This window comes from Molossus molossus, unplaced genomic scaffold, assembly GCF_014108415.1.
Source record: "Molossus molossus isolate mMolMol1 unplaced genomic scaffold, mMolMol1.p scaffold_m16_p_2, whole genome shotgun sequence".
Classification (NCBI taxonomy): domain Eukaryota; kingdom Metazoa; phylum Chordata; class Mammalia; order Chiroptera; family Molossidae; genus Molossus; species Molossus molossus.
The window spans coordinates 117,562,957-117,590,474 of record NW_023425355.1 but is presented as its reverse complement, the minus strand read 5'-3'; the positions used below and the strand labels follow the sequence as shown (position 1 = coordinate 117,590,474).

General features: G+C 37.1%; 2 protein-coding genes across 2 annotated transcripts in view; both read left to right on the top strand.

The window, feature by feature from the left end:
* LANCL3 (LanC like 3) overlaps nucleotides 1–7,296 on the top strand; it is a 101,348-nt gene extending 94,052 nt beyond the window's left edge. The window contains exons 4-5 of the mRNA XM_036271315.1: nucleotides 1,101–1,308; nucleotides 7,065–7,296. Coding sequence (XP_036127208.1) covers nucleotides 1,101–1,308; nucleotides 7,065–7,224 — 368 coding nt within the window. The 3' untranslated portion in view covers nucleotides 7,225–7,296. The remainder of the gene's footprint in view (nucleotides 1–1,100; nucleotides 1,309–7,064) is intronic.
* A 10,712-nt stretch (nucleotides 7,297–18,008) lies between these two features.
* Nucleotides 18,009–27,518, top strand: part of XK (X-linked Kx blood group) — a 53,112-nt gene continuing 43,602 nt past the window's right edge. The window contains exons 1-2 of the mRNA XM_036271423.1: nucleotides 18,009–18,284; nucleotides 26,721–26,983. Of these exons, the coding sequence (XP_036127316.1) occupies nucleotides 18,040–18,284; nucleotides 26,721–26,983 (508 nt within the window). The 5' untranslated portion in view covers nucleotides 18,009–18,039. The remainder of the gene's footprint in view (nucleotides 18,285–26,720; nucleotides 26,984–27,518) is intronic.

Genomic DNA, 27,518 nt, shown 5'->3' with positions numbered 1-27,518 from the left:
TATGTGAATGATCTTTATTAGCTCATTAATTAGTAAGAGAACCAGAAAGGTGTTACAACTGGTTCAAAGGATAATTCAAAGAGCAGATATATTTATAGGCCATTAAGAATGATGACATGAATTTGATTAGTAGATACAAAACTTGCTGCTTCCACAAAGGCTGAGGGAAGTCAATCCAACCTTTATCAGAATGCAAGTTTCTAAGGACAGGAATTCTTTACATTACTGTCAGTTTTCTACATGGTAATCCTCTTCTGCATTAGTTATAAAAGAGCCTAGTCAAAGACAATGAAAGGTAGAGAGAACCTTGATGATTTAGTTATGATACTTACTAAATTGCAGTCTTTTCTGCTTTATATAGGAATAAGGTAGGCCATGCAGGAGAGAGAGTGATCTTGGGTTACTCATCTCTTTATGAATATGAGCACTTAAAACCTGGAAGAAATGTTTCCATTAATAGTTGTCGCTTTTCTTGTTCCTGTTCCTGCCTGTGTAATTGAGATTGCCTTTGTTGAGAAGTTTTGAAGGAAAATGTCATTCCTTGGAACAATCAAGTTGGGAAGAACTCATTTCACAGCTGGAATAGAAGTCTTGGCCAAGTCATTTGAGATCATTATTGTTTTTGGCAGGACTCCCAGTGTTGCTCTTAAGAAAAGGTGTACAGTTATAAGTTCTTTAACATTATGAATTCTGAACCTTGGGGTGGTGGGGTGGAATGGGCAAATTATAAACATGCAGCAATTCCAAATAGCCAGAGTATGCATCATTAAATATTAATTTATAAATTATGGATTTTACCAATCTATACTCTTGTTAATCTTTCTCCAGAGACCAACACCACAGTACAATTTAAACAACTTAAATCTCACAGGTAAAGTACGACTCCCTTGTAGAAGATTCTATAGCCTTGCTAGTCAAAATGTGGTCTCTAGCTGGACTCTTATTAGAAATGCAGTATCTCAGGCCCCACCTCAGACTTACCAGAATAGAATGTATATTTTACCAATACACTGGTGAATTATGAGCCTTTTACAGTTTAAGTTCTGCTCTATAGTATTAAGCCCTGAAAGTCACCTCTAATGTCTTTGATGTTTTCACAGGAATTGCCTATCTGTTTGCCAAAGCTTATTTGGTTTCCAAGAAACCACAGTACCTGGACACATGTATCCGGTGTGGGGAACTCACGTGGCAGAAGGGCCTGCTAAAGAAGGGACCAGGGATTTGTCATGGTGTAGCTGGCAGTGCCTATGTCTTCCTGCTGCTATATCGACTCACAGGAAACTCTAAATACATATACCGAGCCCAAAGGTCAGCCATTCTTCACATGTATTTTTTTTTCCAAATGTTAATCTAATATTCTAAATAGATAATAGAGTAACATAGTTTAAAAAGTATAAAAATAATACATCAACTATGCACTGTAAGCAAATGTATAACAGTACTATGTATACTGTTTGCAGCTTAAATATATAATTTTAAGGGATCCCATTTCAGTTTGTATCGATCTATCTCATAATTTTAATGACTTTATAGTTATTAACTGCAGATGTACCATGATGAATTTAACCAATCTTTAAGTAACGGACACTTGTACATATTCAGTCTTTACTAATACAAAGTTAATTGTCCCAAATATCTAGTACACACATTTCTATGCACTTGTGCAAGCATTTCTTGTAAAAGAAATTTCAGAATTGAAGCCTTTAGATCCATAAGTATTTCTAGCTCATTTTTGTCCATTTTCCCCTATTATGATATTTATATTGAGGATTGTAATTCTTTGTCAATATACGCTGTAAATATTTTCCTACTTTGTCATTTATCTTTCAAATTGGTTCATGGTCTTTCGTCAAACAAAAATTTTAAGTATTTTTCTCTTCAAAGTTGTGAAACTTACAAGATTTCTGGATTTTGTTTTTCAATTAAAAAGATATTTTCCACTCTAAGATTACAGAAAATGAGAAAATATTAATTTACATTGACTTTTAGTACCATTATGATTTTAACTTCTAAATCTTTGATTAATCTAGAACTCACTTTTTTGTTTATGGTGTCAGATGGGTATAGATCTTTGTGTTTTTTAAGGAAAAGACAAAACTTTCCAATAAGATCCATTGATCAATTAACCTAATGATTTGAAATCCCAATTTTGTCATAAGCTGAATTCATATAAATGTGTGGGTTTGTTTCTGGACTTTCTATATTTCACCATTTATTTATTTCTATTTTTTTCTAGCTATTCCCTCATTTTTCCAATTGTATTTTAGAATCAATTTTTCAAATTAAAAAAAATCCTATTGCAATTTGATTGGAATTTTAGTGAATTCATAGTTTACTTTAGTGAGAGTGTACATCTTTAGAATATTGAGTTTTTCCATCCAGGAATATGTTTAGTATGTTGTATTTTCAGTTTTAAAAGACTTCACTTAGTAAAGTTTTGATCTTATGAAGATCATGTATATTTCTTGTGAATTTTATTCCTAGTATTTTATTTCCAGGTTTGTGAGAGGAATCTTTTCTTCCACTATATTTTGAGGTCATTTATTACTGGTATTTATGAAAACTTTAAAAAACATACATATTATTGCAGTTTAGCACTCAGATGCACTTTTATGTAAATCTGCATTGCATCTTATAAACATCTTAGTTTGGATAAATATCATAATGATACATCTGCCTACCTTACTGTACTGGATTACTATTTTTGTGAGATTTACATTAGATTCTACTGGGTTTTCTAGATAGACACTCATATTATCTGCAAATAATTATAATTTTGTTACTTCCTTTCTCGTTTGTATACTCTTTCTTTTTTTAAAATTTCCTATTGCATGGGTCAGAATCTCTAAAACAATGTTCAATAATAAGAGGGATAGTAAACATCCTTACCTTTATACTGATTTCATTAGGAATGTTTTTCTGTTTCATCATGATTTTTTTAAAATTTATTTTTCTTTATTGATTTTAAGAGAGAAAGAAAGGGAGAGGAAGAGAAAGAGAGAGAAACATCGATGAGAGAGAACATCGATTGGCCGCCTCCTGCATGCCCCTAATGGGGATTGGGCCCACAAACTGGGCATATGCCTTGACTGGGAATCGAACTGGTGACTTCTTGGTGCATGGGTCGACCCTCAACCACTGAGCCACACCAGCTGGGCTCACCATGATCTTTTAAATGTGCTTCTTATACCATGTTAGATGATGACATGCCTCTGTTTAGGATAATTCAGTGGTTTCTCATATGACTCAGAGTAAAAGTCAAAATCTGTCCTTTGAACAAAAGGCCCTCCAGGATTTTGCCTCCCATTGCCTCTCTGATACAATCTCCTACTCTTCTTCTTGGTTCTTTCCACCTTTAATGCTCACTTTCTGCATATATCTTCCAGCATCCTCACTTCATTCAGACCTTCACTCAAAAGTCATTTTTTCAGAGAGGCCTTCCTAAGCCAACTTATTTAATAAGTGTTAAACATGAAATATCCTTTATGATATTTGTGTATATGCACTGAAGAAAAAGTACTAACATATTTAAGTCCTCTGTTTGATGCTCCCTTGTTTAGGAATTCTGTTAACATATTTTGATTCACAGCTCCTTAATCTGTTCAGTTTGCAGCCTGACCCTTTATTTCCCAAATGTAGAAAAAGAAAGTCATTTTTTATCTTCTCTAGGCTAATGCTGTATCACCTTTGGGATAAATTTTATCTGAGGTTTTCATGCTCTAGAAAGCCTATTTAAAAAGGCCAGAACAACCCCTTATTTTTCTGGCAGATGAGTGTTTGCTTACCGAGTCTTAGTTATAAGGTTCTAGAGTCCAGGGCCCTTTAGACAACTTAAATTTCTCACAGTTACATAATGAAAAGGTTCAGGTAATATCTGAATATTATGTGGACATTGCACTTAATTGTGTGGAGTACTAAAATTTCCATTTCATTTTAATTCAAAGCTAAATATGGTGTGGCCCAAAGTGGGGAGACTTCCTTCATGTTGGCCGTTCCTAAGACAGTAATGTCAAACAATATGTAGCTCTCTGGGATAAACATTACTTGGTCATTGCCTATTATTCTTGACATACAGTTGGAATTTGTCACAGAAAAATATTTAATAGTCTTTTTAGTTTCTTCTGTGATTATTTAATATTTCAGTTTTTTCTATCTCTTCTTGAATTAATTTTTGGAAGTAAATATATTCCTATAAAAGCATCTAGTTCATATGGATTTTCAAATGTTTGAGGTAAAGCTCTAACAGTATAGTTATATGATATTTTAAATCTTCCACATCTGTGCTTATATGCCCCTTTGAATTCCTAATTCTTTTCCTTTTTGGTCAAACACACCAACATTTTGTCTATGTTGTTCAAGCTTTCAAGGAACTGGCTTTTGGTTTTGTTTTTAAATTATTTTTGTTTTTCTCTTTTGCTTTCTTGTGTATTATTTTTTGCCTGTATTTTGACTCTCCAGTGTTCCTTTTGTTATTTTCAACATTTTTTTAAATGCTTAATTAGAATAACTTCCATCTTTCTAATAGAAATAATAGTAATTAAAAACTCAGGTCAATGAATTTTCCTCTGAGTTTAGTTTTGGTCATAATCAACAAGTTTTGATATGTAATAATCTCAGTGACTGTATTTTTTTTAGTTCTATAATTACCATTCTGACTTCTATTTTGACAGAATTTTTTAGAAAAATGAATTTGCTAGTTTGAATTTTGCACTATAGAGTAGACTTTGGAAACAATCATTTTCACTTTAACATGATAACATACTATAGAGATCAAAATACAATGAAACTGCTAGTCTCAAACATTGCTAGTACACTTGTAAATTGCTATACATCACTTAGAAATTATTTTGAAAAGCACAAAAATGTTTATCAGATTATTTTTTATTATTTTTTTAGAGAAATTGGAAGGGAGAGAAAGAGAGAGAAACATCTATGAAAGAGAACATTGATTGGGCACCTCCTGCATGCCCCCCATTGGGGATTGGGCCCACAACCTGGGCATGTGCCTTGACCAGGAATCGAACCAGTGTCCCCTTGGTGCATGGGTCAACACTCAACAACTGAGCCATTTACCAGATTATTTTTTAAGTAAAACAATGTATGATACCAAATATTATACAGAATAATTTCAACAATGTAATAAATCAATTAAATTTAGGGGGGGAAAGGTTGGAAGAAGGGAGAGCAAAATTAACTGTGGGTTTCTTCTAAAGTATGGTGAAATGTTAGTCTCTGTTATACAAATACTCTGCTATAATATGTTTATGTGAAAAAAAATGAAATTCACCATGTATTGAATGCTTGCTATATGCTCAGAGCCTAACACGTAGTATCTTTAATCTTTACAGATAATTGTATGCAATTCTGCAACTTCATAATTTTAAAGTCAGGTTAAGAAATTTGACAAAGATCATATAACATGACACTTTCAGAGTTGGGTATCGCAACTTCAAAGTTCTTCCTCTTTCTACTACATCAGGGTTTCTTAATCAAGGGTTTGTGAATTTACTTGAGAAAAGTATTACATCTCAAACTGAAATGTAACATTTCTTTCAATTCTGAATGTAGGTAATAAACCACAGGAAAGTAGCAGTAGATGTGACTTTGTCACCAATAGAAGTCACAGATATTCATTTGTCACAATGTTACTTTTGTGGCAGATATTGTGAAATTTATTTCACTCCCATTACTACTTAGAAATGTCCACAGATATTAGTTCTGCTACTATTTAATGTGTTGATAAGGAATACATATATTATTATATCACAAATTTGGTTTGAAAATTTTGGCTAACTGTTCTATTTAATATAATTAATTTCCTTTGGAATCCTGTGTATTTTATGTATTTGAAATTTTTTTCCTGAGATGGAGTCCAGACTGCCATACAAAGCGCTGCACTAAAAAGGTTAAGATTCCTTGAAGCTATACCACAAAGCTTCATTATATAATTAAACATTTTGAATTAACTTTTAGGATATATCATTATTCTGCTATTTAAAATTTTGAATTTTTATTTAGAAATTGTTGCATATTCAGGAAAACAGTTGATAGAAAATTTGCACCAAACAGAATTGCAATATGTGTCCTGCTGATTTATTTTAAGCTGCCACCAATAATTCCAAGAACCTTAAAAAGATCAAATAAGTAATTACTCTTCATAAGACCCCCTATGGAGTAGCAATTATCTAAATTTATGGCAGTATCAGCTGTCAGGCCTTACCACCCTGTTAGCTCCAGCCTCTGAATTGGTGATTATTTTTGTCGCTGATGGGAATAAGGAGAGCAAGTCAGTAAAGAGATGACATAGGTGACAGTACTTTAAATGCTGTTAACTACTAAAAATATTACTCATTATAAATAATTTGAATAGGATTTATGGCAAATACTGGTAATAAGATAAAGCTTTTCTCATAGAGAATTTAGAGGCCAGTGATTTATTTTTAAGGCAGATGTCCTGAAAACAATCTATCTTATAGCTGAGTTTGCTATTTGATGCCATGATTATAAAATGTGTTCTGCCTCTCCCCATTAATCTTTTTTTTTTGTTTACCCAAAGCTCAGATTGTGTAAAATCTTGCACATTTATTTTCACAGTCTCTGGTCTCTGTCACATATAAATGAAACCTAGCTCAGAAATAATATGCCTGTAGAAGAACAGCATATTCACTATTTTTAAAGGAATAGTCACATATCAGCTTGCTATTCAAGAGAAATAAAAGTATAGCTACTTAGCTGTCTTTCTTATTTTTAGTTATTAGATGATAGAAGAAATGAAATCCTCAGGAAAAAAGAGACTGCTTTGCTTTGCAAACTCTCAAAATAGTTGAATTTGTCTACCAACATAATTTGTTGTGAAACATGCACAACTACATAATGGCTCCTCTGTTTCTCTGTTTTTTGTTTTTTTTTAATAAAGAAAAGTCTTTCTTAAAATATTATATAATTCTGGAAAGAAAATGATCCTAAAACTTTTACTTAGCACAGAGGAGGAAGAAGCAACTCAAGACCAATAATGTGGAAATACTAATGTTAAAACTTTTCATATTTTCTTCTTCTTCTTTTAGGTTTGCTGAATTTTTATTTACTGAGGAATTCAAGGCTGGTTCTCGTGTCCTTGAAAGTATATACAGCTTGTATGAAGGCTTCTCTGGGACGGTGTGTTTTCTGATTGACCTGCTGCAGCCCAGTCAGGCTGAGTTCCCTCTCTTCAGTGTCTTTGTTTAGAAGGCTTCTTCTCCTACTGTGGCCCTGCAGAAAGTCCTTGAGATTTCCTGAGCCTATCCAAGGCAGTTTCCACACAAGCCACCTTCAATGGTATCACAGCCATGAGCCTTAACATTGCCACAGGAAGGAGGGAAGAAAGGAAGGGAGGGAGGGAGGGATTAGGCAAATGAAGGCAACATGATACTGGAATTAAAGGAGAATAGTCAGAGCCTGCATACTAAAGACACAACAACTCTTCTAAAAACCGTAGAAATTAAATATTTCAGAGACTAGGAGTGAAACTAGAAATCAAAGGAGGAAGGGGAAGAGTAATTATTTATTTTTTCAGTTAGGGAATAAAAAACAACTGAAATGTGGACAATGGCAATAAAATACCAATACCTTTGCAACTGGAGAGAGAATTTGACCATCTGTGGGTGCTCTTCACCCCTAAATTCAGAAATAAAGACAACCTAAAACTAAAATAATTGCCCAGCTGAAAGCTGCTTGGAGGGATAAAGTGTCAGGTTGCTGGAGGACAAAACAGGAAACTCTTAGTTGTTCTATGTCTTTACTTACTGAACTTCATGATTTTTACTGAGTAGAGAATTTTTCATATGAATCTCTGCTTTTTATCAATACCCTGGGCACATATTATAACTTTGCTTAAACCCTGAAATTTGAAGTTTCTTTAGGCCTTAGAGCATCTCTTTTTTTGCCCCCCCCCAACTAAAACTCAATTAGAATAGTAAATTTATAGGCTAGCAAATAACTGCAACAAGTGTTGCTGTCGAATGTTTTCTCAATTTGTAGTGTGAGCTGTTATTGTCTATTGTAATTTTAAAATATCTATGTAGTTCCTATGAAGCTATTAGCTGAACTTTGAAATATACTCATGCTAAAAATCACTCATGCCAAAGATCAGGGTAATCATTACAAAAGTGTGTCATTTCTGCCTTTGATGGAATACCGTGTCCTCTAGAACAGGCAGACACTGGCAGAGAAAGGGACTAGTGATGGTGAAAAGAATGTTTCTCAACTTTATACTGTTAGATTAAGAGATGAGTGAACTCCCTGGCTGATTACCTTATCTTCCAAGCCACAGGCTTCACTAGAAATTGTCTAATACCCACTGAGCCAAATTGTCATATTGAATTCAACCCTGCTGTAAACACATAGCAGTTGTAAGACTACTTAAAGTAAATAGTGGCTTTCAGAACACTGTAGGAGCTTTTGTCACTTCAATACTCAGAACACAGTTTACCCCTTTCCTAGAACTTAGTCAATGGCAATTTCACATCAAAGTGGAGGAGGAAGTTGTACTATATAAGATTTAACAATTATTAAATAGTCATTAAATATTTGGATATATGTAAATATTTTACATATATCCCCATGCAAACTCAAGCATTTACTCAGTTTAGTAGTTATTACCTTCTTGATTCATAGATGAACTTTGGGAGGAATTGAGGAATACTCTGTTGTCTAAAAATATTTGAGAGAGAGAGAGAGTATTGGCATGTATGTATGTGCCCATGTGCTTGTGTGTATGTGTGTGTGTGTTCATTTTACTGGGAAAAGGATTTATAGCATTCATAAGATTCTCAAAGAAATATATGACTGTTTATGTTTTCACTTATCAGAACAAAGTAGGACAAAGTGGTTTTGCAAAGCATGCACCTTTTTATCTTGTTTCATTTTCACATCCTTAGATATACATATACAAAATTAGCCTCACTTGTTCATCTTTAAAAGTACTCAGGTTGGGGCAATGCCACATAAGTGGCAGCTTTAACATGACACCCAAAATTGGGTTCTAGAAGTTCTTTCAAGAATAGTCAAGGACCTTTCTGAAAGCCTTAAGGCAAAAATGCCTTCTACAAAATAGTCTCTTTTTGAAGCAGTACCTTCTTCTCAAACTGAGGGTTTCCCTTCCCAAGTGTATTTATTCCGTATTCTGGACTAGATGCCAGGGATATAGCAGTGAACATAACAATCCTGGAAGTTACCTTCTGTTTCTGTTTGCTGATCTTTCCACCATTCATCCATGAGACCTAAAACCGAAAGCACTAAGTGATAATCTAGCTCAACACATCAGTTCTTTTCTAGGAACCTCAGAAAAACTGGATTCTTTCTTGCTCATCTGCCTTTTCAAGATCCAATAGGGTTACTAATATTGTTATGCTGACCATTGTGAAAAGGTAACCCTTTTGCATGTCAAGTCCAAGCCAAGGCCATGTTTGAGTGTGTCTTTATAAATTGACACATCAGTAAATTACAAATAAGGGTAAGCTTGTTTACCACTAAAAAATGTTGTAAGTTTTCATTTTCCTGAAAGAGTAGAATTATACGTTTGGGAAGGTCCTCTTCTATCTTGTTGTTTTCCCAAGAATTGGGGAAACACCCATAAGTATTGCTATAGAAAAGTATGGTATGTCATTTCTTATTCAATTAACCAATTTGTTCCCTTCTATGTAGTAACATTATTGTTTGACTAGTACTTAAGCATGTTGTTTCTTGAAGATTTTGGGGGCAGTTTTACCACCACTAGTATAGCTATAATATTATTTACTATATGTGACATGAACAATTTATAAACCCTGAAGGTAACATTGGAAATATGTCAGGATAGATTGAAAGAATCTCTCAACAATAGGCAGACTGCATTATACTCTGAGAACAGGAAATTTTGAGACATATTACAATTCTATGTATTTTGTTTCATTAACACAATTATGAACCTTCTCTTCTGCACGTATCCCAAAATATTACATATCTTTATTTTGCCCAACCCCTTTTTAATCATTAGTTTTTACTTTTTGTTGCATTTATAACATGATAGGTGAGAACAGAGATTTGACACCATATATTCCCCTGTGATTCTTCAGGTAACTGACTGCACCATTAAAATAATAGTTTTCACTTTCTGATAACTCAGAAAACAGTCATTTCTTTTTTTCAGTCTATGCTAAATTGCAACTCTTCCATGGCAAATTAATTTACTTTTGTTACATATGTTTCTCCTTTTTCCCCCACTGATTTCCCCCTCCCCACCCTGTCCCCAGCTTTTTTGTCCATGTCCATTGTTCATGCATACATGCATATAAGTTCTGTGGTTTATCTCTCCCCCACCACCCCCTTTTCTGGGGATTGTCAGTCTGTACCCCACTTCCACATCTCTGGGACTACCCCATTCCTCAGACTGTTATGTTCATTAACCACAGCTTTTTTATCCACTCATCTACTGATGGACCCTTGGGTTGTTTCCAGGTCTTAGCTATTGTAAATAGTGCTGCTATGAACATAGGGGTACATATATTCTTTCTGATTGGTGTTTCAGGTTTCTTAGGGTACATTCCTAGAAGTGGGATCACTGGGTCAAATGGAAGTTCAATTTTTAACTTTTTGAGGTAACACCATAATGTTTTCCACAGTGGCTGCACCAGTCTGCATTCCCACCAGCAGTGTACCAGAGTCCCCTTTTCTCCACACCCTTGCCAAGACTTGTTGTTTGATGATTTGTTGATGGTGGCCATTCTGACAGGTGTGAGGTGATACCTCATTGTTGTTTCAATTTGCATCTCTCTGATGATTAGTGATGTTGAGCATTTCTTCATTTGTCTCTGAGCCATTTGCATGTCCTGTTTGGAGAGGTGTCTATTTAGATCCTCTGCCCATTTTTTAATTGGGTTCTTTGTCTTCCTTTTGTTGAGTTGTATGAGCACTCTATATATATTGGAAATTAACCCCTTATCTGATACATCATTGGCGATTATGGTCTCCCATATAGTGGCATCCTTTTCCGTTTTGATGGTTGTTTCTTTTGCTGTGCTGTAGCTTTTTAGTTTGATGTAGTCCCATGTGTTCATTTTTTCCTTTGTTTCTCTTGCTTTAGTTGTTGTATCAGTGAAAATTCTCCTGCATATGATGTCTGAGATTTTGTTGCCTGCATTTTCTTCTAGAAATTTTATGGATTCACAAGTTACATTTAAGTCTTTTATCCATTTTGAGTCTGTTGACACATTAAGATTTCAATCAAGGTAGTACTCAAATTGTTTCAATTTCTGTAGAGAGGAAGTCTCAATAATTTCAATGCAAAAAAAATGTAAGTTTGTGATTTATTATTAAGGAAACACATGATTAGTAATGCAAATAGCCCTGTGTTGGAAATCTTAAAGCATTTCTCTGCCACTTCCATGGGCCACTATAATAATAACTATAGTCACTCTCTTCACCCAACAGTGTTGTCATGAGGGTTGGTAATGATAAAATGGATATGAGTTTTGTAATATGCAGGTATGTCATATTTTAAAAGGGATGCTAAATTTTGAGTACCTATTACATGCATTGAAAATCATGCTCAATCGTGACTTCAAATGAGCATTTTAGCCAAATGAAATCTTTATGTGTGGATGCTGAACTTTCTAGATAACTTGATTTGCAAAAACAAAGTGGTTTTTTTTTTTTTTTTTTTAATATTCTAGAACCATTCTTGACTATAGCATTTGTGCCTCAGAAGGTTTTGATTTACTGGGGCTTAGTACATAGGAATAGGTTGGTTTAGCTTGCGAGCTCCTTTTAATGCAAATATTTATTTTTCTTGCTGAAACAAAGGATTAAGGTGCCAGTAATGCAAGAAAAGGAGTTGACAGGCTAGTTCTGCAGAGCAAAAATGAACTGGGAAATAAAGTAGTTTTGGTTGAATTTGGTCTGCACTTTAATTCAGGCCTCAGAACTGCATGACATATAGTGATAGAAATATACTCTAGATTGTATATAAGGCCTTGCTTTGGGGACCTGGGTTATTTATTCACCATTGTCCCAAATTAATTGTTAAGTGAGTAAGCCTCAGATTCACCAAGACCATGTGACTTTGGCATAAACTTGGTAAGGAAAGCAAATCAGAAGGCAGGCAGTAGGGTGGGTGGGGGAAAGCTTGCTGCAGCTCAACATCTCAGTGAGCTGTGGATACACTTTTAATGCCACCAAGAGCCATTCATCTTACTCATTGGTTTTATTGCTTCCTGGGATCTCTTATCGCCCACTTACCCCCAATTCAGCAACTTGTCCTCTTCTTCTTTAAATAGTTACATTCTGATGTGTTCTTTTCTGTGTGCTTAATCATGTGACCTCCTTTCCCCTGGGCAGGCAGGTTTTCTCCTTATCTCTTCCATCCATGCCAGTTCTTAGCTAAGAGCTACAGGCTCAATAAGACCAGACTTCACTCTGGACAGAAGGGCTGACGTCAAGGTCAGTAGAAGGAATTGGGCTCATTCTGTAGCCGGATCGCAGGAACAGGACAGCCCACCCCAATTACAGTGTGCGTGAGAGTAGAATGACAGCTACATTTATCCTGTTTTTCCTCCAAAAAGAAGTCTGGCCATTTTATTTGTATTGTGGTGGGGGGAAAAAGCAAAGTTGATGATAACATTAAATATCTAGGCCTCCTGCATTATCATAAATCTCCTACTGGGGGTGCCCTCTCCTGATTTCTTTAATTGAAAGTGCTAATAAATTGAGGCCTGATGGATGATGCCTTTAGGATTTAAAAATATATTTCTTTTTTATTGTCTTAAAGTTTTGAATCTTGTCATTCCCTCCTAGACTCTTCCACAAATGGCAGTCTCTTGTGTGCAGAATTTCCTGCATCTTCTTTGCCTTTGTGTACCTGTTACTTATCCCTCTGAACTGAATTTGAAAAAAATATTTAAAATGCAATCCAAATTACCTATATATTTTTTTCTTTGGTGTAGGGGTTGTTTGTGAGCAGTATGGTTAAAAGAGCAGATTCACTTTTCTTTTTCCCTGTACTTTTCTTCTCCCTGTACAATATGGAGAAAGAAGAGGGAGAAAGATACAGAAGGCTTGACTGAAAACAGTTTATAAGGACTTCCTGTTTGTTTCCCCTTTGTTTTTTTGTTCCTGTAGGAAATTGCTTGCATGCCTCTGTGTGTGTGTGTGTGTGTGTGTGTGTGTGTGTTGTGTGAAAGAGAGAGAGAGAGAGAGAGAGACTAACTTGGGGAGAGTCAGTATTACAAGAAATAAAACTCAACATTTAGCTATTAGATATATCTGAGTGAATGCATATATACAAACACACATTCATTAATGAATGGGCCTCCATTGTGTTGCATGTTCTCTAATAAATTAGCACATAATTAATGAGGGCCTTAGTTACACTTCTGGTTGTCTATGTTAAGCATTCACTTTTATTAAAACCTCTTCTGCCAGGTTAAAGCCATTAGCCATCTTTAGAAGATAACAGATGTGAGTTTCACAAATAGAGCTGCAAGTGAGCAACATATGTAATTTTTCAAAATTTTCTAGTAGCCACATTAACATAGTAAAGACAAACAGGTAAAATAAATTTTAATAATGTACTTGACTTAACTCAGTATGTCCAAAATATTATCTTTACAACATGTAATCAATATAAAATTATTATTTTACGCTTACTGCTCATCTCCAGTTGGACTAGTCACATTTCAAGTGCTCAAGAGCCACATGTGTTTTGGCTACTGTATTGGACAGGGCAGGGCTAGTTATTTGAGTATGGCAGTGTTTCTCCAAATGCAGAATATGAGTACCAAGGGCTGCCGTGTGGAAAAAACATGTTCTGTGACTAAATAAGTTAGGAAAGTTATATATATTTTTTTACCCCCTTTTGGAGATCTACATGCATATCACAGATTCTGAGAAAATTCTCCTGGGTAAAGAAACCTGTTTGAGGTTGGCGAGTTCTGTGTCTGTAAGGTTCAACCTCCTGAATGTAATGTTGCCCAGCTAGCACTATAAAAACATGGTTAATCTGGCACAGTATGGTTATGGTATGCTTATAATATTTACTTTTTTCTACAGAGGAGTTTTAACTCCACCCCACCCCAGGCCCATTAAACATACCATAGTTGGTCAGAGCCCAAGTATTAAACCCACTAAATCTTGCTCTCAGAGACCTGAGGTTATTCTTTACTACACTTTAGGGGACAAGAATTTTGGAAATTGCCACAAGTGTCTCTAAATAAGAAAAAAACTTTGTGTCTTCCCCTCTTTCTCCACTCTTTTCAGAACCTATCTCTACTTAGTCTTTGTGTTCAGAATCACCCTAGAGCCAAGATATGTCTTCTTGTTCTGGAACCACCTACTAAATTGAAACCAGCAAATGGCTTTAATGTCTTGTACGTGGACATTTATCTTCAAAACATATCTAAATATACACCTTCCTCTCATTTCAGAAATTATGAACGTTCTGAAAAGATGAGGGGAGAAACATCTGGATGTGTATACCTATGTGTAAACACAGCATACAGTTTCTTAAGTAAAGTAATACTGTTCCTGCTGATGCTTTCTTTTTGTATTTTGTGTGGGGTGTTAATTTACAATGGTTTAACGTGTACTGTTTTTGTAAAGTGTGTAAAGTAGCTATAACTTAGCAGTCAGTTTAAAGAAGATATAGACTATACTTGACAACAGTCAATCTTTAGCAAATGATCTTTTTGCCTTTGTTTTTGTGGGACCTCTGATGCTGCCCGTTTTGTTTACGATCTGTACTTATGTGGCAGTTACCAATTAAAAATCAATTCTGTTACTGAATTTGGTCCAAGTTGACTGTAGTAACCTTTATATGTAGATGCATTCAAGTAAGAAGATTGATTTAAATGATCAATTTTGTCTCTGTTTTTTGGGACTTTAGTATTTCAGTATTAGGGATGTCTTCTAAAGACTGTAGCAGCAGTAGAATTCCTTTGCTCTTGAAAATGCAAAGTATATCATCAGTTTTACATAGACTGTCCAGGAGCAGGAGTGGAACATTTTAAGAGCAAAAGTTTGGTTTTAGAATATGTCTAATAAGGAAGGGCAGCCCGTTCTCTAAAAAGGTATCAGCTTTCCCAGCTTTGAACATTTGTGATAATTCTACTTGTAAAGGAAGTCAGATTTCTCATCTCATGAATTTACTGGCGCTAAATTAACAAACATTTTAAAAATGGATTTTGTAGAATCCAATGATTAGGGGAAACTTTGCAAAGCCATATGAAGGAATAGTCAAGAACCACATGTTAGTTTCAGCATGTGCATTTCCCCAGACAAATAGAATTTACTTCACCAAAAAGATTTTTTGCACAAATCACAATACTTACAGAAATATAATTGTATCATGGAGGAAAAAGAGCTCACCTTTCTAATGATATATTTAATATTCACTAGTAAACTAGTACAATTCCTTAATAATTTGGGGGGATAAAAAACAATAATTTTAATAGAATATAATTGCTTATTCTTAATTATATCTAGGAGTGAATACATACTATTAAAGTATTCTTGAATTTTGAAGAACTGCTCAATAAATTAGTATTATTTATAAAATTGTACTCTTTGTAGATTTGCCTCAGCACAAATGCAGAGTTAAAAACATAAAATTATGAACAATATACCAAATAAGGATTAGTTATTATTACTTTAAAATTGTATTAATTTACATTAGCATTAAATCCAACACCATTTATCTGTAGTATATAACTAAAATTTTGAAAGTCTTACACACAAATCAAGAGGTTTCTTCAAAAATGCCTTTTTGCCAAAAATAGGTTCTATGACCTCTTGCTAATTGTTGCATTTCTTTAGAGGTACTGTGAGGCGCTTTCAAAGACATCTGTAGCAGTTAGTCCAAATATAGAGCAGAACATTCTATCAGATATTTTACTATAACACAAAATGTTGTAGTACTGTATTTTATAATAAAATCAAATTCTCAAGTATTCTGGTATGTTACATATTATTACACCAAAAAACACTTTCTATAAGTCTATTATTGTGTGCATAATATTTTTTTAAATGATGGATATTTTAGTCCTAGCACGAAAGTATAATGTAATAAATGGCATCAAAATGATCTTTAGTCACAATCCATTTATGTATTTGACAGGGTAACTAGCAATCATAAACTCGAATGTATACATTTTTCTCAAAGCCAAAAAGGCAAATGACATGGTCACTGGGGCAAGCTAGCTGGTATGCAGACTGACAAGGATCAACTTGCAAATGATCATCAGATTTTAGCTTCTGTTATTGGTTGTTCCTGGAGGGGGAAGTGCTGCAGTCAGTTGATGTTGCCTTCTCTTCACATGGAGTTTTTGCTCACAGCCACTGCATGGTGTAATGTAATCTCTTTAGAAGCAGGATTGAATCAGAAACTTAGAGATGCACCTTACTGTTTTATAAAACTGCTGTTGCAATGTACTAAAACACTGTGATCTTTCCAAATGTGTTTTCTGTATTAGTTTTCTACTGTAGAAAATAATTTGCCATAAACTGGACTCTATTTAAAGTGATGTTATTTATTGGCTTATCACCACTCCCATTTATGTACAGTCTACTTAATAAAATAAAACCTGTGACAATCCTTTGCCTTAAAATAAAATCTACTGCTAAATGTTAATTGTGCTTTAGTGAATAAGTCTAAGCTACAAATCAGTGTTTCCTTTAAAGCTTAAGACAGTGTCAAATAAAATATAAAAATACTCTGTGGAGTGTTGCTGCCTATTCTGTATTTGTGACTGTGTGTGTATCTTGATCTAGGACATGGTGGCCGGCTGGGTTCTATAAATAGACATTAGTAATCCTTTTAGAGAATGGGCCTGGTATCTCTCAGCTGTTGGCTGAATCCTCCCCTTAACCCTTAAAAATAGATTTTCCCAGGCCACACAAGAATGAAAAAAAAAATCTCTTCATATTTTCTCCCTTTACAACTTTTGTCTCAATTCCCACCGCATCTTCACATTCCATTTGTGTTGAGGTCATTTTCCAAAAGAAAAAAAATGCTGAGAGATTACTCCAGATTGATGGAATCACTCCACTTCAGCAGGAAAAAGGACCTTGTCATTATTAAAATCTAATCCCTTGGAACAGGTTAGGACCTGACTTTTAGAGATTTAGTGGCCTGCTCAAACACTGAGGGGCAAGGTGGGCTGAGCTCATCCTGATGTCCAGAAGGTTGTCACAAAATCAGTGAGTGGAAAGGAATTGTGTTAAGTCTTGGGACTGGTACACATCAGCAAGGCTAGAAAAACGTTTCCTTATTAGGCCTTGGTCTTTGTCCTGAGTTAGGCACAGTTATAGAGGAATAAATATTGTAGGCAGTTTAGCTGGGAGAGATGGTGTTGGCTCCTAAGGATTATCTCTGGTGTTTTTCATCATTAGCAGCAATGAAAGGCTGAGGGGGCAGGTTTACTTGGTCCAGTGAAAAGGTAATCTTGTGTGCATGACAATACACTTGTACTTTGAAAAGCAACTGTATGGTCAGGTTATTTTTAAATGTTCGGAAACGCAGGCCCTTTGAGGAATTATGTATTCCCCAGGACCAGAAAATAGAGACTGGGCTGGAAAGAGTTCAGATCCTAACTCTGGGCCCCATTGGTTGCAGTTTTTCAAAAGGATGTGAAGGGTTTCAAACACGAACGCCGACCAAGGGGCTCTAGGACCCAGCGGCTGCGCGCGGGGCCAGAAGGGCCTCGGGGGCCTTTAAAGCCAGGCGCGGGTTGTTGCAGGGCGCGGGTTCGCGACCTGCCTGGGGACCGTCGCCTCAGAGACGCCGCGGGCACTCTGGCGCGCGGGCGGCGCACTGCGCGCGTGGGCGTGTCCCGGCGGGGCCGCGCTCCTCGCCTCTCCGCAGTCGAGTAGGTCGCCCCCGGGCTCAGCTCCGGCTCCCGGCCCGGTGCCCTGGGCGGGCAGCGCAGAGCGCGGGAGCCGGCGAGGCCGGGCATGCCGGGAGCCCCTCGGTTCGCCGCCGCCGCCGCCGCCGCCACAGCGTCTGCCAGCGGTGCGCGCCGCTGACGCGCGAAGATGAAATTCCCGGGCTCAGTGCTGGCGTCAGTGTTCCTGTTCGTGGCTGAGACGATGGCGGCGCTGTACCTGAGCAGCACTTACCGCTCGGGCGGGGACGGCATGTGGCAGTCCCTGACGCTGCTTTTCTCGCTGCTGCCCTGCGCGCTCGTGCAGCTCACGCTCCTCTTCGTGCACCGCGACTTCAGCCGCGACCGGCCTCTCGTGCTGCTGCTGCACCTGCTACAGCTCGGGCCCCTCTTCAGGTGCGTGCGGGACCCGGACCCCGGGCCCCAGGCCGAAGACCCTGGCCACCTCCCCAACCCGCGCTGGCCCGGGGGGGGGCAGGGGGGAGGTGAGGGGCGGCCTTCCGGGAGGGACAGGTGATGGGACCCGGGACCGGGCCCACACCGGCCCACCTTGCTTCTCACCCCCATCGTTGCAGTCTCAGGAATGCGACAGAATCCTAGGATAGTGGCAATAAGGCTGGGCGTACTGCGTTCCTGTTAGGTTCTTGCCTATTAAATTGCCCACATTCGACGGAATTTGACTGACAAAAATGGCAATTGGTTCGACCTCCTAAAAATCTAGGGTCTCTCTGAGGTCAGGTTGGCTCTGGCAGGATTGACTTGTGTCTTGACAAACCCTTAATAAGTGTGTCCTAAATCGCCATTGGAGCAAAAGCGAGAACAGAACATTTAATGTATTAAACATATGGAGTTTACTGTGTGCCAGGCACTGTACTGAGTGCTTTACAAATACTAATTTATTCAATTCTCATACATAACTTTAGGAAGCCACACATCAGTCTTTTTTTCTTGTGTATGGAAACATACGGGGTTGTAGAACTTCCACCCCCCCCCCTTACTTATAAACCTTGTCCTTCAAGCTGGAACACAACGTGCCACGGAGACAAACACTTGCAGTGTGTAAAGGAAATAAAAACTATAAGTGATATTTCTGAAAATTAGTTTTTATTAACACAAAGCAAGAGAAACACATGGTAATGAAGTAGACTTTGGCTTATCCAAGGACCATGAAGACAGTTTAATATGTGTTGTTTTGATGTCTTTCATCTCTGTAGGAAAAGCAAATCCAAGGGTTTCTATCTGGATTAGAAATAAATTTATATTATTGAACTTTAGACATAGGGGATAGTAGAGGAGGAATTAGAACAAATAGAAAGGCCAAAGAAGCACCTCAGCTGCAAGAAAGTTCAGTTATTCAGCTAGCCAGGGACCTGTTCTACCAGGAAATATCTCCCCTAACAACCATCCTGCAATACACACACACACACACACACACACACACACACACACACACGTCAAACAAACAACAAGATAGATTTTACAGAGCCCTGTAATAAAACTTTGTACTTCATATTAGTGACAGCCATTCTAACTGACACTCAGAATATGGACTTGTAGTTTACACACAGTCAGGACAAAGTTGATGAACAAATTTTCCAGAAGTTGCAGAATTCTAGAAAAAAAGAGAAACAGGTACGTTGGCGGAAGTAAGAAGTTGCTACTGACATCTTGAGAGCAAGTAAAGAGGGGAGAGGGAGAGGGAGATGGCCAGAGGGAAAAGGAGTGAGAGAAATTTTAAAACTCCTGCAACCTGGAGCCATTTAGTGAGGAGAGAGTTTGTCCTCCCTGTTCAAGTAGGCCATAGCATCCTGATTGTATGCCTGCTCAGTATAATCAATGTGATCTGATTTTGGGCAAGCCTCTTATCATTTCTTAACCTCATCTGTGAAAAGAAAACTCATTGCTAGTGATGTTTAAGTAAAGTGACAGAGAAAAGGGACTGACATTTATCAAATGTTCTTGTGCTACATTGTTTGGTAGGTGCTTATATGCCTCAGTTCATTGAATCCTCATCATGAACTAGATATAATTGTCCCCATTTTATAGATGAGGAAAATAAGACCCTAGCCCACGTCCACAAGACTTCTTAGAAATAGAGTAGAGTGATCATGTTCTCTACACTCTGTGAAAGAAGGCAGAGGAGTGTGTATTGCATTTTATTAGTAGTTCAGTCTTAAATTAAGAAAGTTTGGAAATATTGGCAAAGTTTAAAAGCACAACCTAAGTAGTCTTCCAGGTACATGATAACACCCTATCATTTCTGCCATTTTAAATGTTTCTAAATACTAAGAGTGACCTAAGATAAAGGTAATGATATATTATGTATAAAACAGGATGGCACTTGTAAACCTGAGCTAAAGGAAATATACTAGGTTAAGAGTGGTAATTTCTGCATGGTGGAGTTACAGATGATGTTATTTTTCTCCTGAAAAATATAGAAATTGCATCATTTCCTCCTTTATTATATACTTCTTTATATTTTTCAGTTTTTACAGAAAAATATTTTAACTTTATTAAAGAAAGAAAAAGTTTGGTACTTTGAAGAGATAACTAGCTATATAAAAAGTTTCAACCCCATAAAAAGACATATTTCCAGAAAATTAGTAATGAGCCATTATCTTCTTTCAGGGAAAAACAAAACAAAACATAAAAACAAAGTAACAAACAATCCCCTTCTGTCAGCAAGCACTCTGTCATTCTAATGTAACTGATTTATTTCAAGGAGATATCGGATCCATGATCTTAGAGCTGAGAAACACAAGATGCAGTTCCAAGCCTCTCAGCTTCCAGATGAGAAAAGAGCAATTTGATGTTGTGTATTAGCATGACTTACTGTGTTATGGGAAGTTCTTCCTGTTGATTGTTTGATTCTATTTTAACTCTACGATTTTACATAGGACCAACATTATTTCCCCTGTACAAAGGCGAGTCATAGTGTGTTTCTTTTTCCTCCTTATTGGATGGACTTAGTAATATTTTGAAATTGTTTTTGGAAAAGTTAGCTCTATTTATTTTTGGGTGCAGACTGAGTGGCCCAACACATATTCTTTTTAAGTGAGATACTGTTTTTGCATTTACTCAGTTAAACTGCATCATACTATACCATAATGATTATGGGCTAACTTCGGCAAATTGGGCCCTGCTGCTGCTTTCTCTTAGGGAAGCACCGAGAGCACCACGTTTCATTTATATCAATCTTATATTTAAAACAGAAGTTGCAGTTTGTATGGTTGTTTCCTAATTAAGGCTAGGTTTCAATGATAAGAACACAGAATAGCCTTGGCTGGTTTGGTTCAGTGGTTAGAGCTTTGGCCCGCATGCAACTTGGTGCTGTTCCTCCCAGGTCCAGGCCCTGGTAGGGGTCATGTGGGAGGCAGCCAGTCCATGTGTCTCTCTAGCATGATGTTTCTCCCTCTCTCCCTATCTCGCCCTCCCTCCCACTCCATCTGAAGATAAATGGAAAAATCTCCTCCGGTGAGGATTAACAAAATAATGTCTTGAATTTATTTTTGTATTTTAGGGAGTCTGATGGTGAATGATAATAGATATACTGAAAAACCAGAGGGGGGAAAATACCTCTTAACAACAAACACAATTTCTTTATTATTTTACATTATGTTAATTTTATAAATTAATTGGGAGAAGGAATGAATATAAATGAGTTACTAGTTCGAGGAATTTTCCTTCACGTTCATTTACTGGTGTAATGAGGAAAAAAGATGGCACATGAAAATCTGGGTTTATAAAATAAAAGCTAAGAAGTTCCAGTAATATTTTATAGAACATCACTATAGTATTTCTCTCTACTGTAAACTTTTAAAAGACTTTAAAATAATAATAGCCTAAATTTGAAGAGCACTTTTTCTTTGCAAGCTGCTTTTATATATAATATTTAATTCCATCCACTGCAAAACCCCGTGAACTAACTGTCATTATCTTTTTATTGTTGTTAATCCTCACCAGAGAATATTTTTCTGTTGATTTTTAGAGAGAATGTAACGGAGGGAGGGAGAGGAGGGAGAAGAGAGAGAGAGAGAAACATCTATGTGAGAGAGACACATTGATTGGTTGCCTCCCTCATGTGTCCTGACCAGTACCAGAGATTGAAACTTCCACCCTTCAGTACAGTGGGCTGATGCTCTAACCACTTAGCATCACTGGCCAGGGCTTTGTTTTTTTTTAACAGTTGAGGAATTGAGGCTCAGTGAGATTATATAACTGGCTTTTTAGAGGTCACATGGCTCTTTCTGTTTAAGCAGCATGGTTCTTGTGTAGCCTCACCAAGCATGTGTGTCTTACAAAGATAATATGACATAGAAGAAATCATGGTGAGTATTTATTTTGAATTGTGTTTTTATTAACTACCTTCAAGGCTTTCTGTTACCATAGGTTATTCATGATGACACCACTATGCATGGTTTCAGCTAAGAACTCTTCTCACTATGGTGCTTAAAAATGAGATAAAGTTAAAAAAAAAAAAAAAAAAAGGATCAATCTGCTGATTAAGTGTTGGCAAACTATGCCCCACAGGACAAATCCCCCCCCCCTGCACTGCCTGTGTTGTAAATAAAGTTTCATTGGAACAGCCATGCTCATTCATTTATGTACTATGTATGACAGCTTTTGCACTGCAGTGGCACAATTGACTAGTTGCAATAGAGACCATGACCTGCACAGCCTAAAATATTTACTCATTGCAAACACTTTACAGAAAATGTTTGCCAATCCTTGGTCTAGATAATACTGAAAAACTACCTCGAATGATTTTGATGAAAATATTTTATTTACGGCTATATTTAGACAACCTCTCCAGCAAAACAAAACAAAACAAAAAACAGATTTTGAGTAATTGGATGAGTCTTGGAGAATTTCAGTAAGAAATAGAAATTTGTTTCTTATCAGTTTCTTAACCAGTAGTAGCAAGTAGTGGAGGTCTTAAGGCCTTTCACAAATTTATTAAACACCTACTATATGTAAAACGCTGTATTAAGATAAATGTTTTTCTTGGGAAAAACTGGATTGTGAGGGCATCCACCTTGGCTTCAATGCTCATTCTGGGACATTCTTTCATTTCCACTAGTAGACAGTGAAGTTTCATTTCACCTACAATTTTGTAAGTTGTTGTTTAATGCCCCCTCCTCAGCATTGAGAGAATTGTTTTCTCTGAATATTTATTTAATTCATTCATCTCTTAGCATGTGCTGATGTTTCTTGTTTAGTCTTTAAAAATTCTAAGCTTGATTTAATTATTTAGGTAAAACATTTGTTGGTAAAAACAACAGAAGAGCAAAAAATATATGAGCACAATTAAGAAATAATAAACCCTCTGATTTGAGTGACTAAAGAGAACAATTCTTTTTTTTTTTTAATCCTCACCCGAGGACATTTTTTCGTTTTTTGTTCAGATAGAGTGGGAGGGAGAGAGAGGGAGAGGGAGAGAGGGAGAGAGGAAGAGAGAGAGGGAGAGAGAGAGAGAGAGAGAGAGAGAGAAAGGAACATTGATGTGAAAGGGACACATCGAGTGGCTGCCACCCGCACAACCGACCAGGGCCGGGGACAAACTGCAACCGAGGTACATGCCCTTAGGGGGAACCAAACCCCAGTCTCTCTGGACTGCAGGCAGATGCTCTAACAGCTGAGCAAAACCGGCCAGGTCTAAAGAGAACAATTCTTAACGTTTTGTTGTACGTACATTCTTATTAATATTTTTACAGTGTAAGCTAATAAACTGTTTCTTGGGGAAAAAAGCCCTGATTTGCAGTGTTTACTGATTTATGTGATGTAAAATTCCCATCATGGCCTATTTCAAGCTACCAGTTATTTAACAACTGGCTCACAAAATTCATAACTATTTAACAATCTCTTGAGTCAGTATGAGTCAGCTCAAGCCCTCCACTGTTTATGCATATGTTTATGTGTGTGTGAAATTTGCATATATTTTTATATATATGTAATTTTACAAAAAAATGGAATTTTTCATATGAATTCTATTGTAAATTTTTTTACTTACAAAATATAGCAAACATTTTTATATATCAATAGATATATGTCTATACTGTCAAATTTAAGGACTGGATAATATTTCATTGAATATATATACAGTCGCCCCTCACCACTTCACGATTCGACTTTTGCGGCTTCACTCTATCGCAGTTTTTTTTCAAATATATTCATTAAGTTCATCAAGACAGTGAAAACGATACAGCATGCTCAGTTGTCTGAGTCAATTATATACACCTGTATTACAATTAAAATTAAAATTACTGCATGTATGGACTGTAGGCCTATGTATTCAAGCAGCCCAGGAATCCTTCAACGCCAGATGCAACCGCTAGAGTCTGGAATGGAGTAACTTCGATAAGCGATGGATGACTGTATTATAACTTATTTAATCATCGTTTTATTCTGGGATCTTTAGAGTATCTTCAGAATTTTGCTATTATAAATAATCTATGATTAACATTATTTGCCTAGCCAGCATGGCTCAGTGGTTGAGTATCGCCCCACGCACCAAGAGGTTGCTGGTTCAATTCCAGTCAGGGCACATGCCCAGGTTGTGGTCCAGATCCCCAGTGGGGGGCATGCAGGAGACAGCCAGTCAGTGTTCTCTCTTATGGATGTTTCTGTCTCTCCCTCTCTCTGTAAAAAAAAAAAATCAATAAAATTTTTTTTTTCATTCTTGCAGTAGGCTTTCTTTCAAAGTGAATTAATATATGAGAAATATTTTATAAGCTGAAAGTTCTATATATATTAGTTATATTTACTATTATTATCATGTATATGTCCCATTTTCCCATTAGATTATGATCACCTCTGAATGAGGATATCCAGTTGTCTTTGCATTCCTCACAGCACATAGCAAATTGCATCTCCATTCATTACATATTTGAGAATAAAGACGATCAGCCCTTGTTGTAGTCAGTGGTCCAACAGTGTGAAGTTGCTAGGCATCAAATAGTCCTCAGTCATAGATTAGAGTTTTTCCTCAGAATGAATTCAGTTACTTCCACTGGTCTTGAATTCATAACCTGAACTTCATTATTTTCAGGTGAACAAATTTGTCCAGGCTGTTTTACATGTTTTTATGTAATATGTTAACATGTCTGTGACCCCATTGGACAAACTATAGCAGACAAAGCACCCCCTCCCACACACACACACAGAGGGAGGGAGGGAGGGAGGGAGGGAGGGAGGGAGGGAGGGAGAGAGAGAGAAAGAGAGAGATTGCCCTGTACCTTCTTTCTCCCAGGAACAGATGAACAAAGGTGATAACACAAAGTATGTCCACTTTGTACTCACCAGAGAGGTTCCTGCATTTCTTCTCTTACATCAAGTTTTATTATTTCAAATCGTGAATGTATTCTTATTGCCATAGTTGCCTCAGGGTGAAAGTACAAAGTTAACAACATTCAATAAAATAAGTGAAGCCATAAAAACTTCCAGCAGCATTATAAGGTTGTTATAAAAATGCATGTTTAGGGGAAAATGTCCTTTAATAATTTTAAAGTTAAGACCATGAGCATTTTTCTTATTCCTAGGAAACACTCAATTTCCCCAGCATTTTATGATGAAAGAAATTTTTATTAAATTTATCGGGGTGACATTGGTTTGCAAAACCATACAGGTTACAAGTGTACAATTCCATAAAACATCATCTCCACACTGCATTGTGCTCCCATCACCCCAAGCAAAGTCTCTTTCCATCCCTATTTCCTGATTTCCCCCATTTTGCCTACCTCCACCTACCCCCAACCCCCTTTTCCTCTGGCTGTCATCACACTGTTGTCTGTTTTTGTGATATATATATATTACAGAACCTTCACCTACTTTCATTCAGCTCCCCAAACTCCCACCCCTCTGACAGCAAAATTTTTGAGCATACAGAAAACAACTTGAAAGAATCGTATGGTGAACATTCAAGTACTAACCACCTAGATTCTATAATTAACATTTTATTTCACACATCTATCCATCCCTTGTGTGTGTGTGTATATTTCAAAGTAAATCAGACACATCAGTACTCTTCCTCCCTTCAGTATCTATATCATTACCTAGACAGTAAATCAAATTTTAAAATCCAGGCACTATGTCAGTGGAGAAAGGTGACTGGTTACAGCTCCATCCTCAGGGTAGGCTTGAAATTCCATAAAGAATACATAGTTAGCAGGCCTCCAGGCATGATTGGCTTTAATCATGTCCTGTAAGGGCTTATGAGAGCAGAGAGATAAGAAATATATTGTGGTCTTCCAGGGTAACACTAAATGGCAAACTGCTCTGTGCTGGGGGGATCTCTCAACCATAGTTGCTGCTTTAACTGAGGAGATTTGGGGTATCTCTTGCATGTGGAAAAGAAAAGAAATAGAGAATATAGATATCTGTGTGTGTATGCGTGTGTGTGTGTGTGTGTGTGTGTGTGTGTATGGACATATATTCTATATTATCTCCATAACAATGTGGCAAAGTAGGTTTTATCTTTGCTTTATAATTTAGGGAACTGGCTCAAGGGCTAAAAGACTTACCCAGGACTGCACAGCTAATAGGTGTCAGGAAGGCAAATTGAATCTTTTTCTGTGGCTCTACTTGGTTTTCTTGCCTCAGTGGGCTTTGATGTCACCTTTCAATTTTGTTCTCATTCAGTCCAAGTTGGCCTGCTGGAGGGACTCAAGATGATTGCATGCTCAGAACTGACCCTTGGTGTGGATGATTTTAGAGGAGGAACTACAGTCCAGAGTAATCAGGTCAAGGCTTTGAGAATCAGGTTAAGTGTAAGCAGGGTAACAGAAAAGAGAATCCTGTCTGCCTGATTATCATTACTTGCTGATTTGTTTCCAGGTGTTTTGAAGTCTTATGCATCTATTGTCAGTCAGGCCACATCGAAGAGCCATATGTCAGCATCACCAAGAAGCGACAGATGCCAAAAAATGGCTTCTCAGAGGAAATTGAGAAGGAAGTGGGCCAGGCAGAGGGCAAGATGTTCACCCACCGATCTGCATTCAGCCGGGCATCGGTGATCCAGGCTTTCCTGGGCTCAGCCCCACAGCTGACCCTGCAGCTATATATAAGCACCTTGCAGCAGGACATCACTGTCGGAAGATGTATGTATATATATATGTGTATATATTTTTTTTATCTCTGCCTGAATTTGGGGATCAACATGGGGAGCAAAATATAAAGTTTATTTCATTTTAAGTGAAATTCCTTCATATGTGCATTTAGTCCTTAGTTTGCATTCCAGTTACGAAACTCAAATCTTAAGTGAGTTAAAACAATAACAATGTTTACTTATGAATCTGCAGTTTGGGCAGGGCTCAGAAAAGCTCACCTATGGTCTGCTGTGCATCAGCTGGGGCAGCCCAGAGATGGGAGGCTGGAATCCATTGGAGGCCCATTCACTCATGTTTCTTATTGTTGATGCTGGCTATTAATGGTGGTCTCAGATCTTTTCCATTTCATCTCTCTATTTGGGCTGGTTTGGGTTTCTTCATAGCATGGTTACTGTTTTCAAGGGTCAGTGTCCTAAGAGGGAGGGAGGATCAGGCTGAAGAGTATCACCTTTTGTGATCCAGCCTTGGAAGTCATGTGGCATAATTTCTGCTGTATTTTCTTTGTTGAAGCAGTTAGCAATTCTGC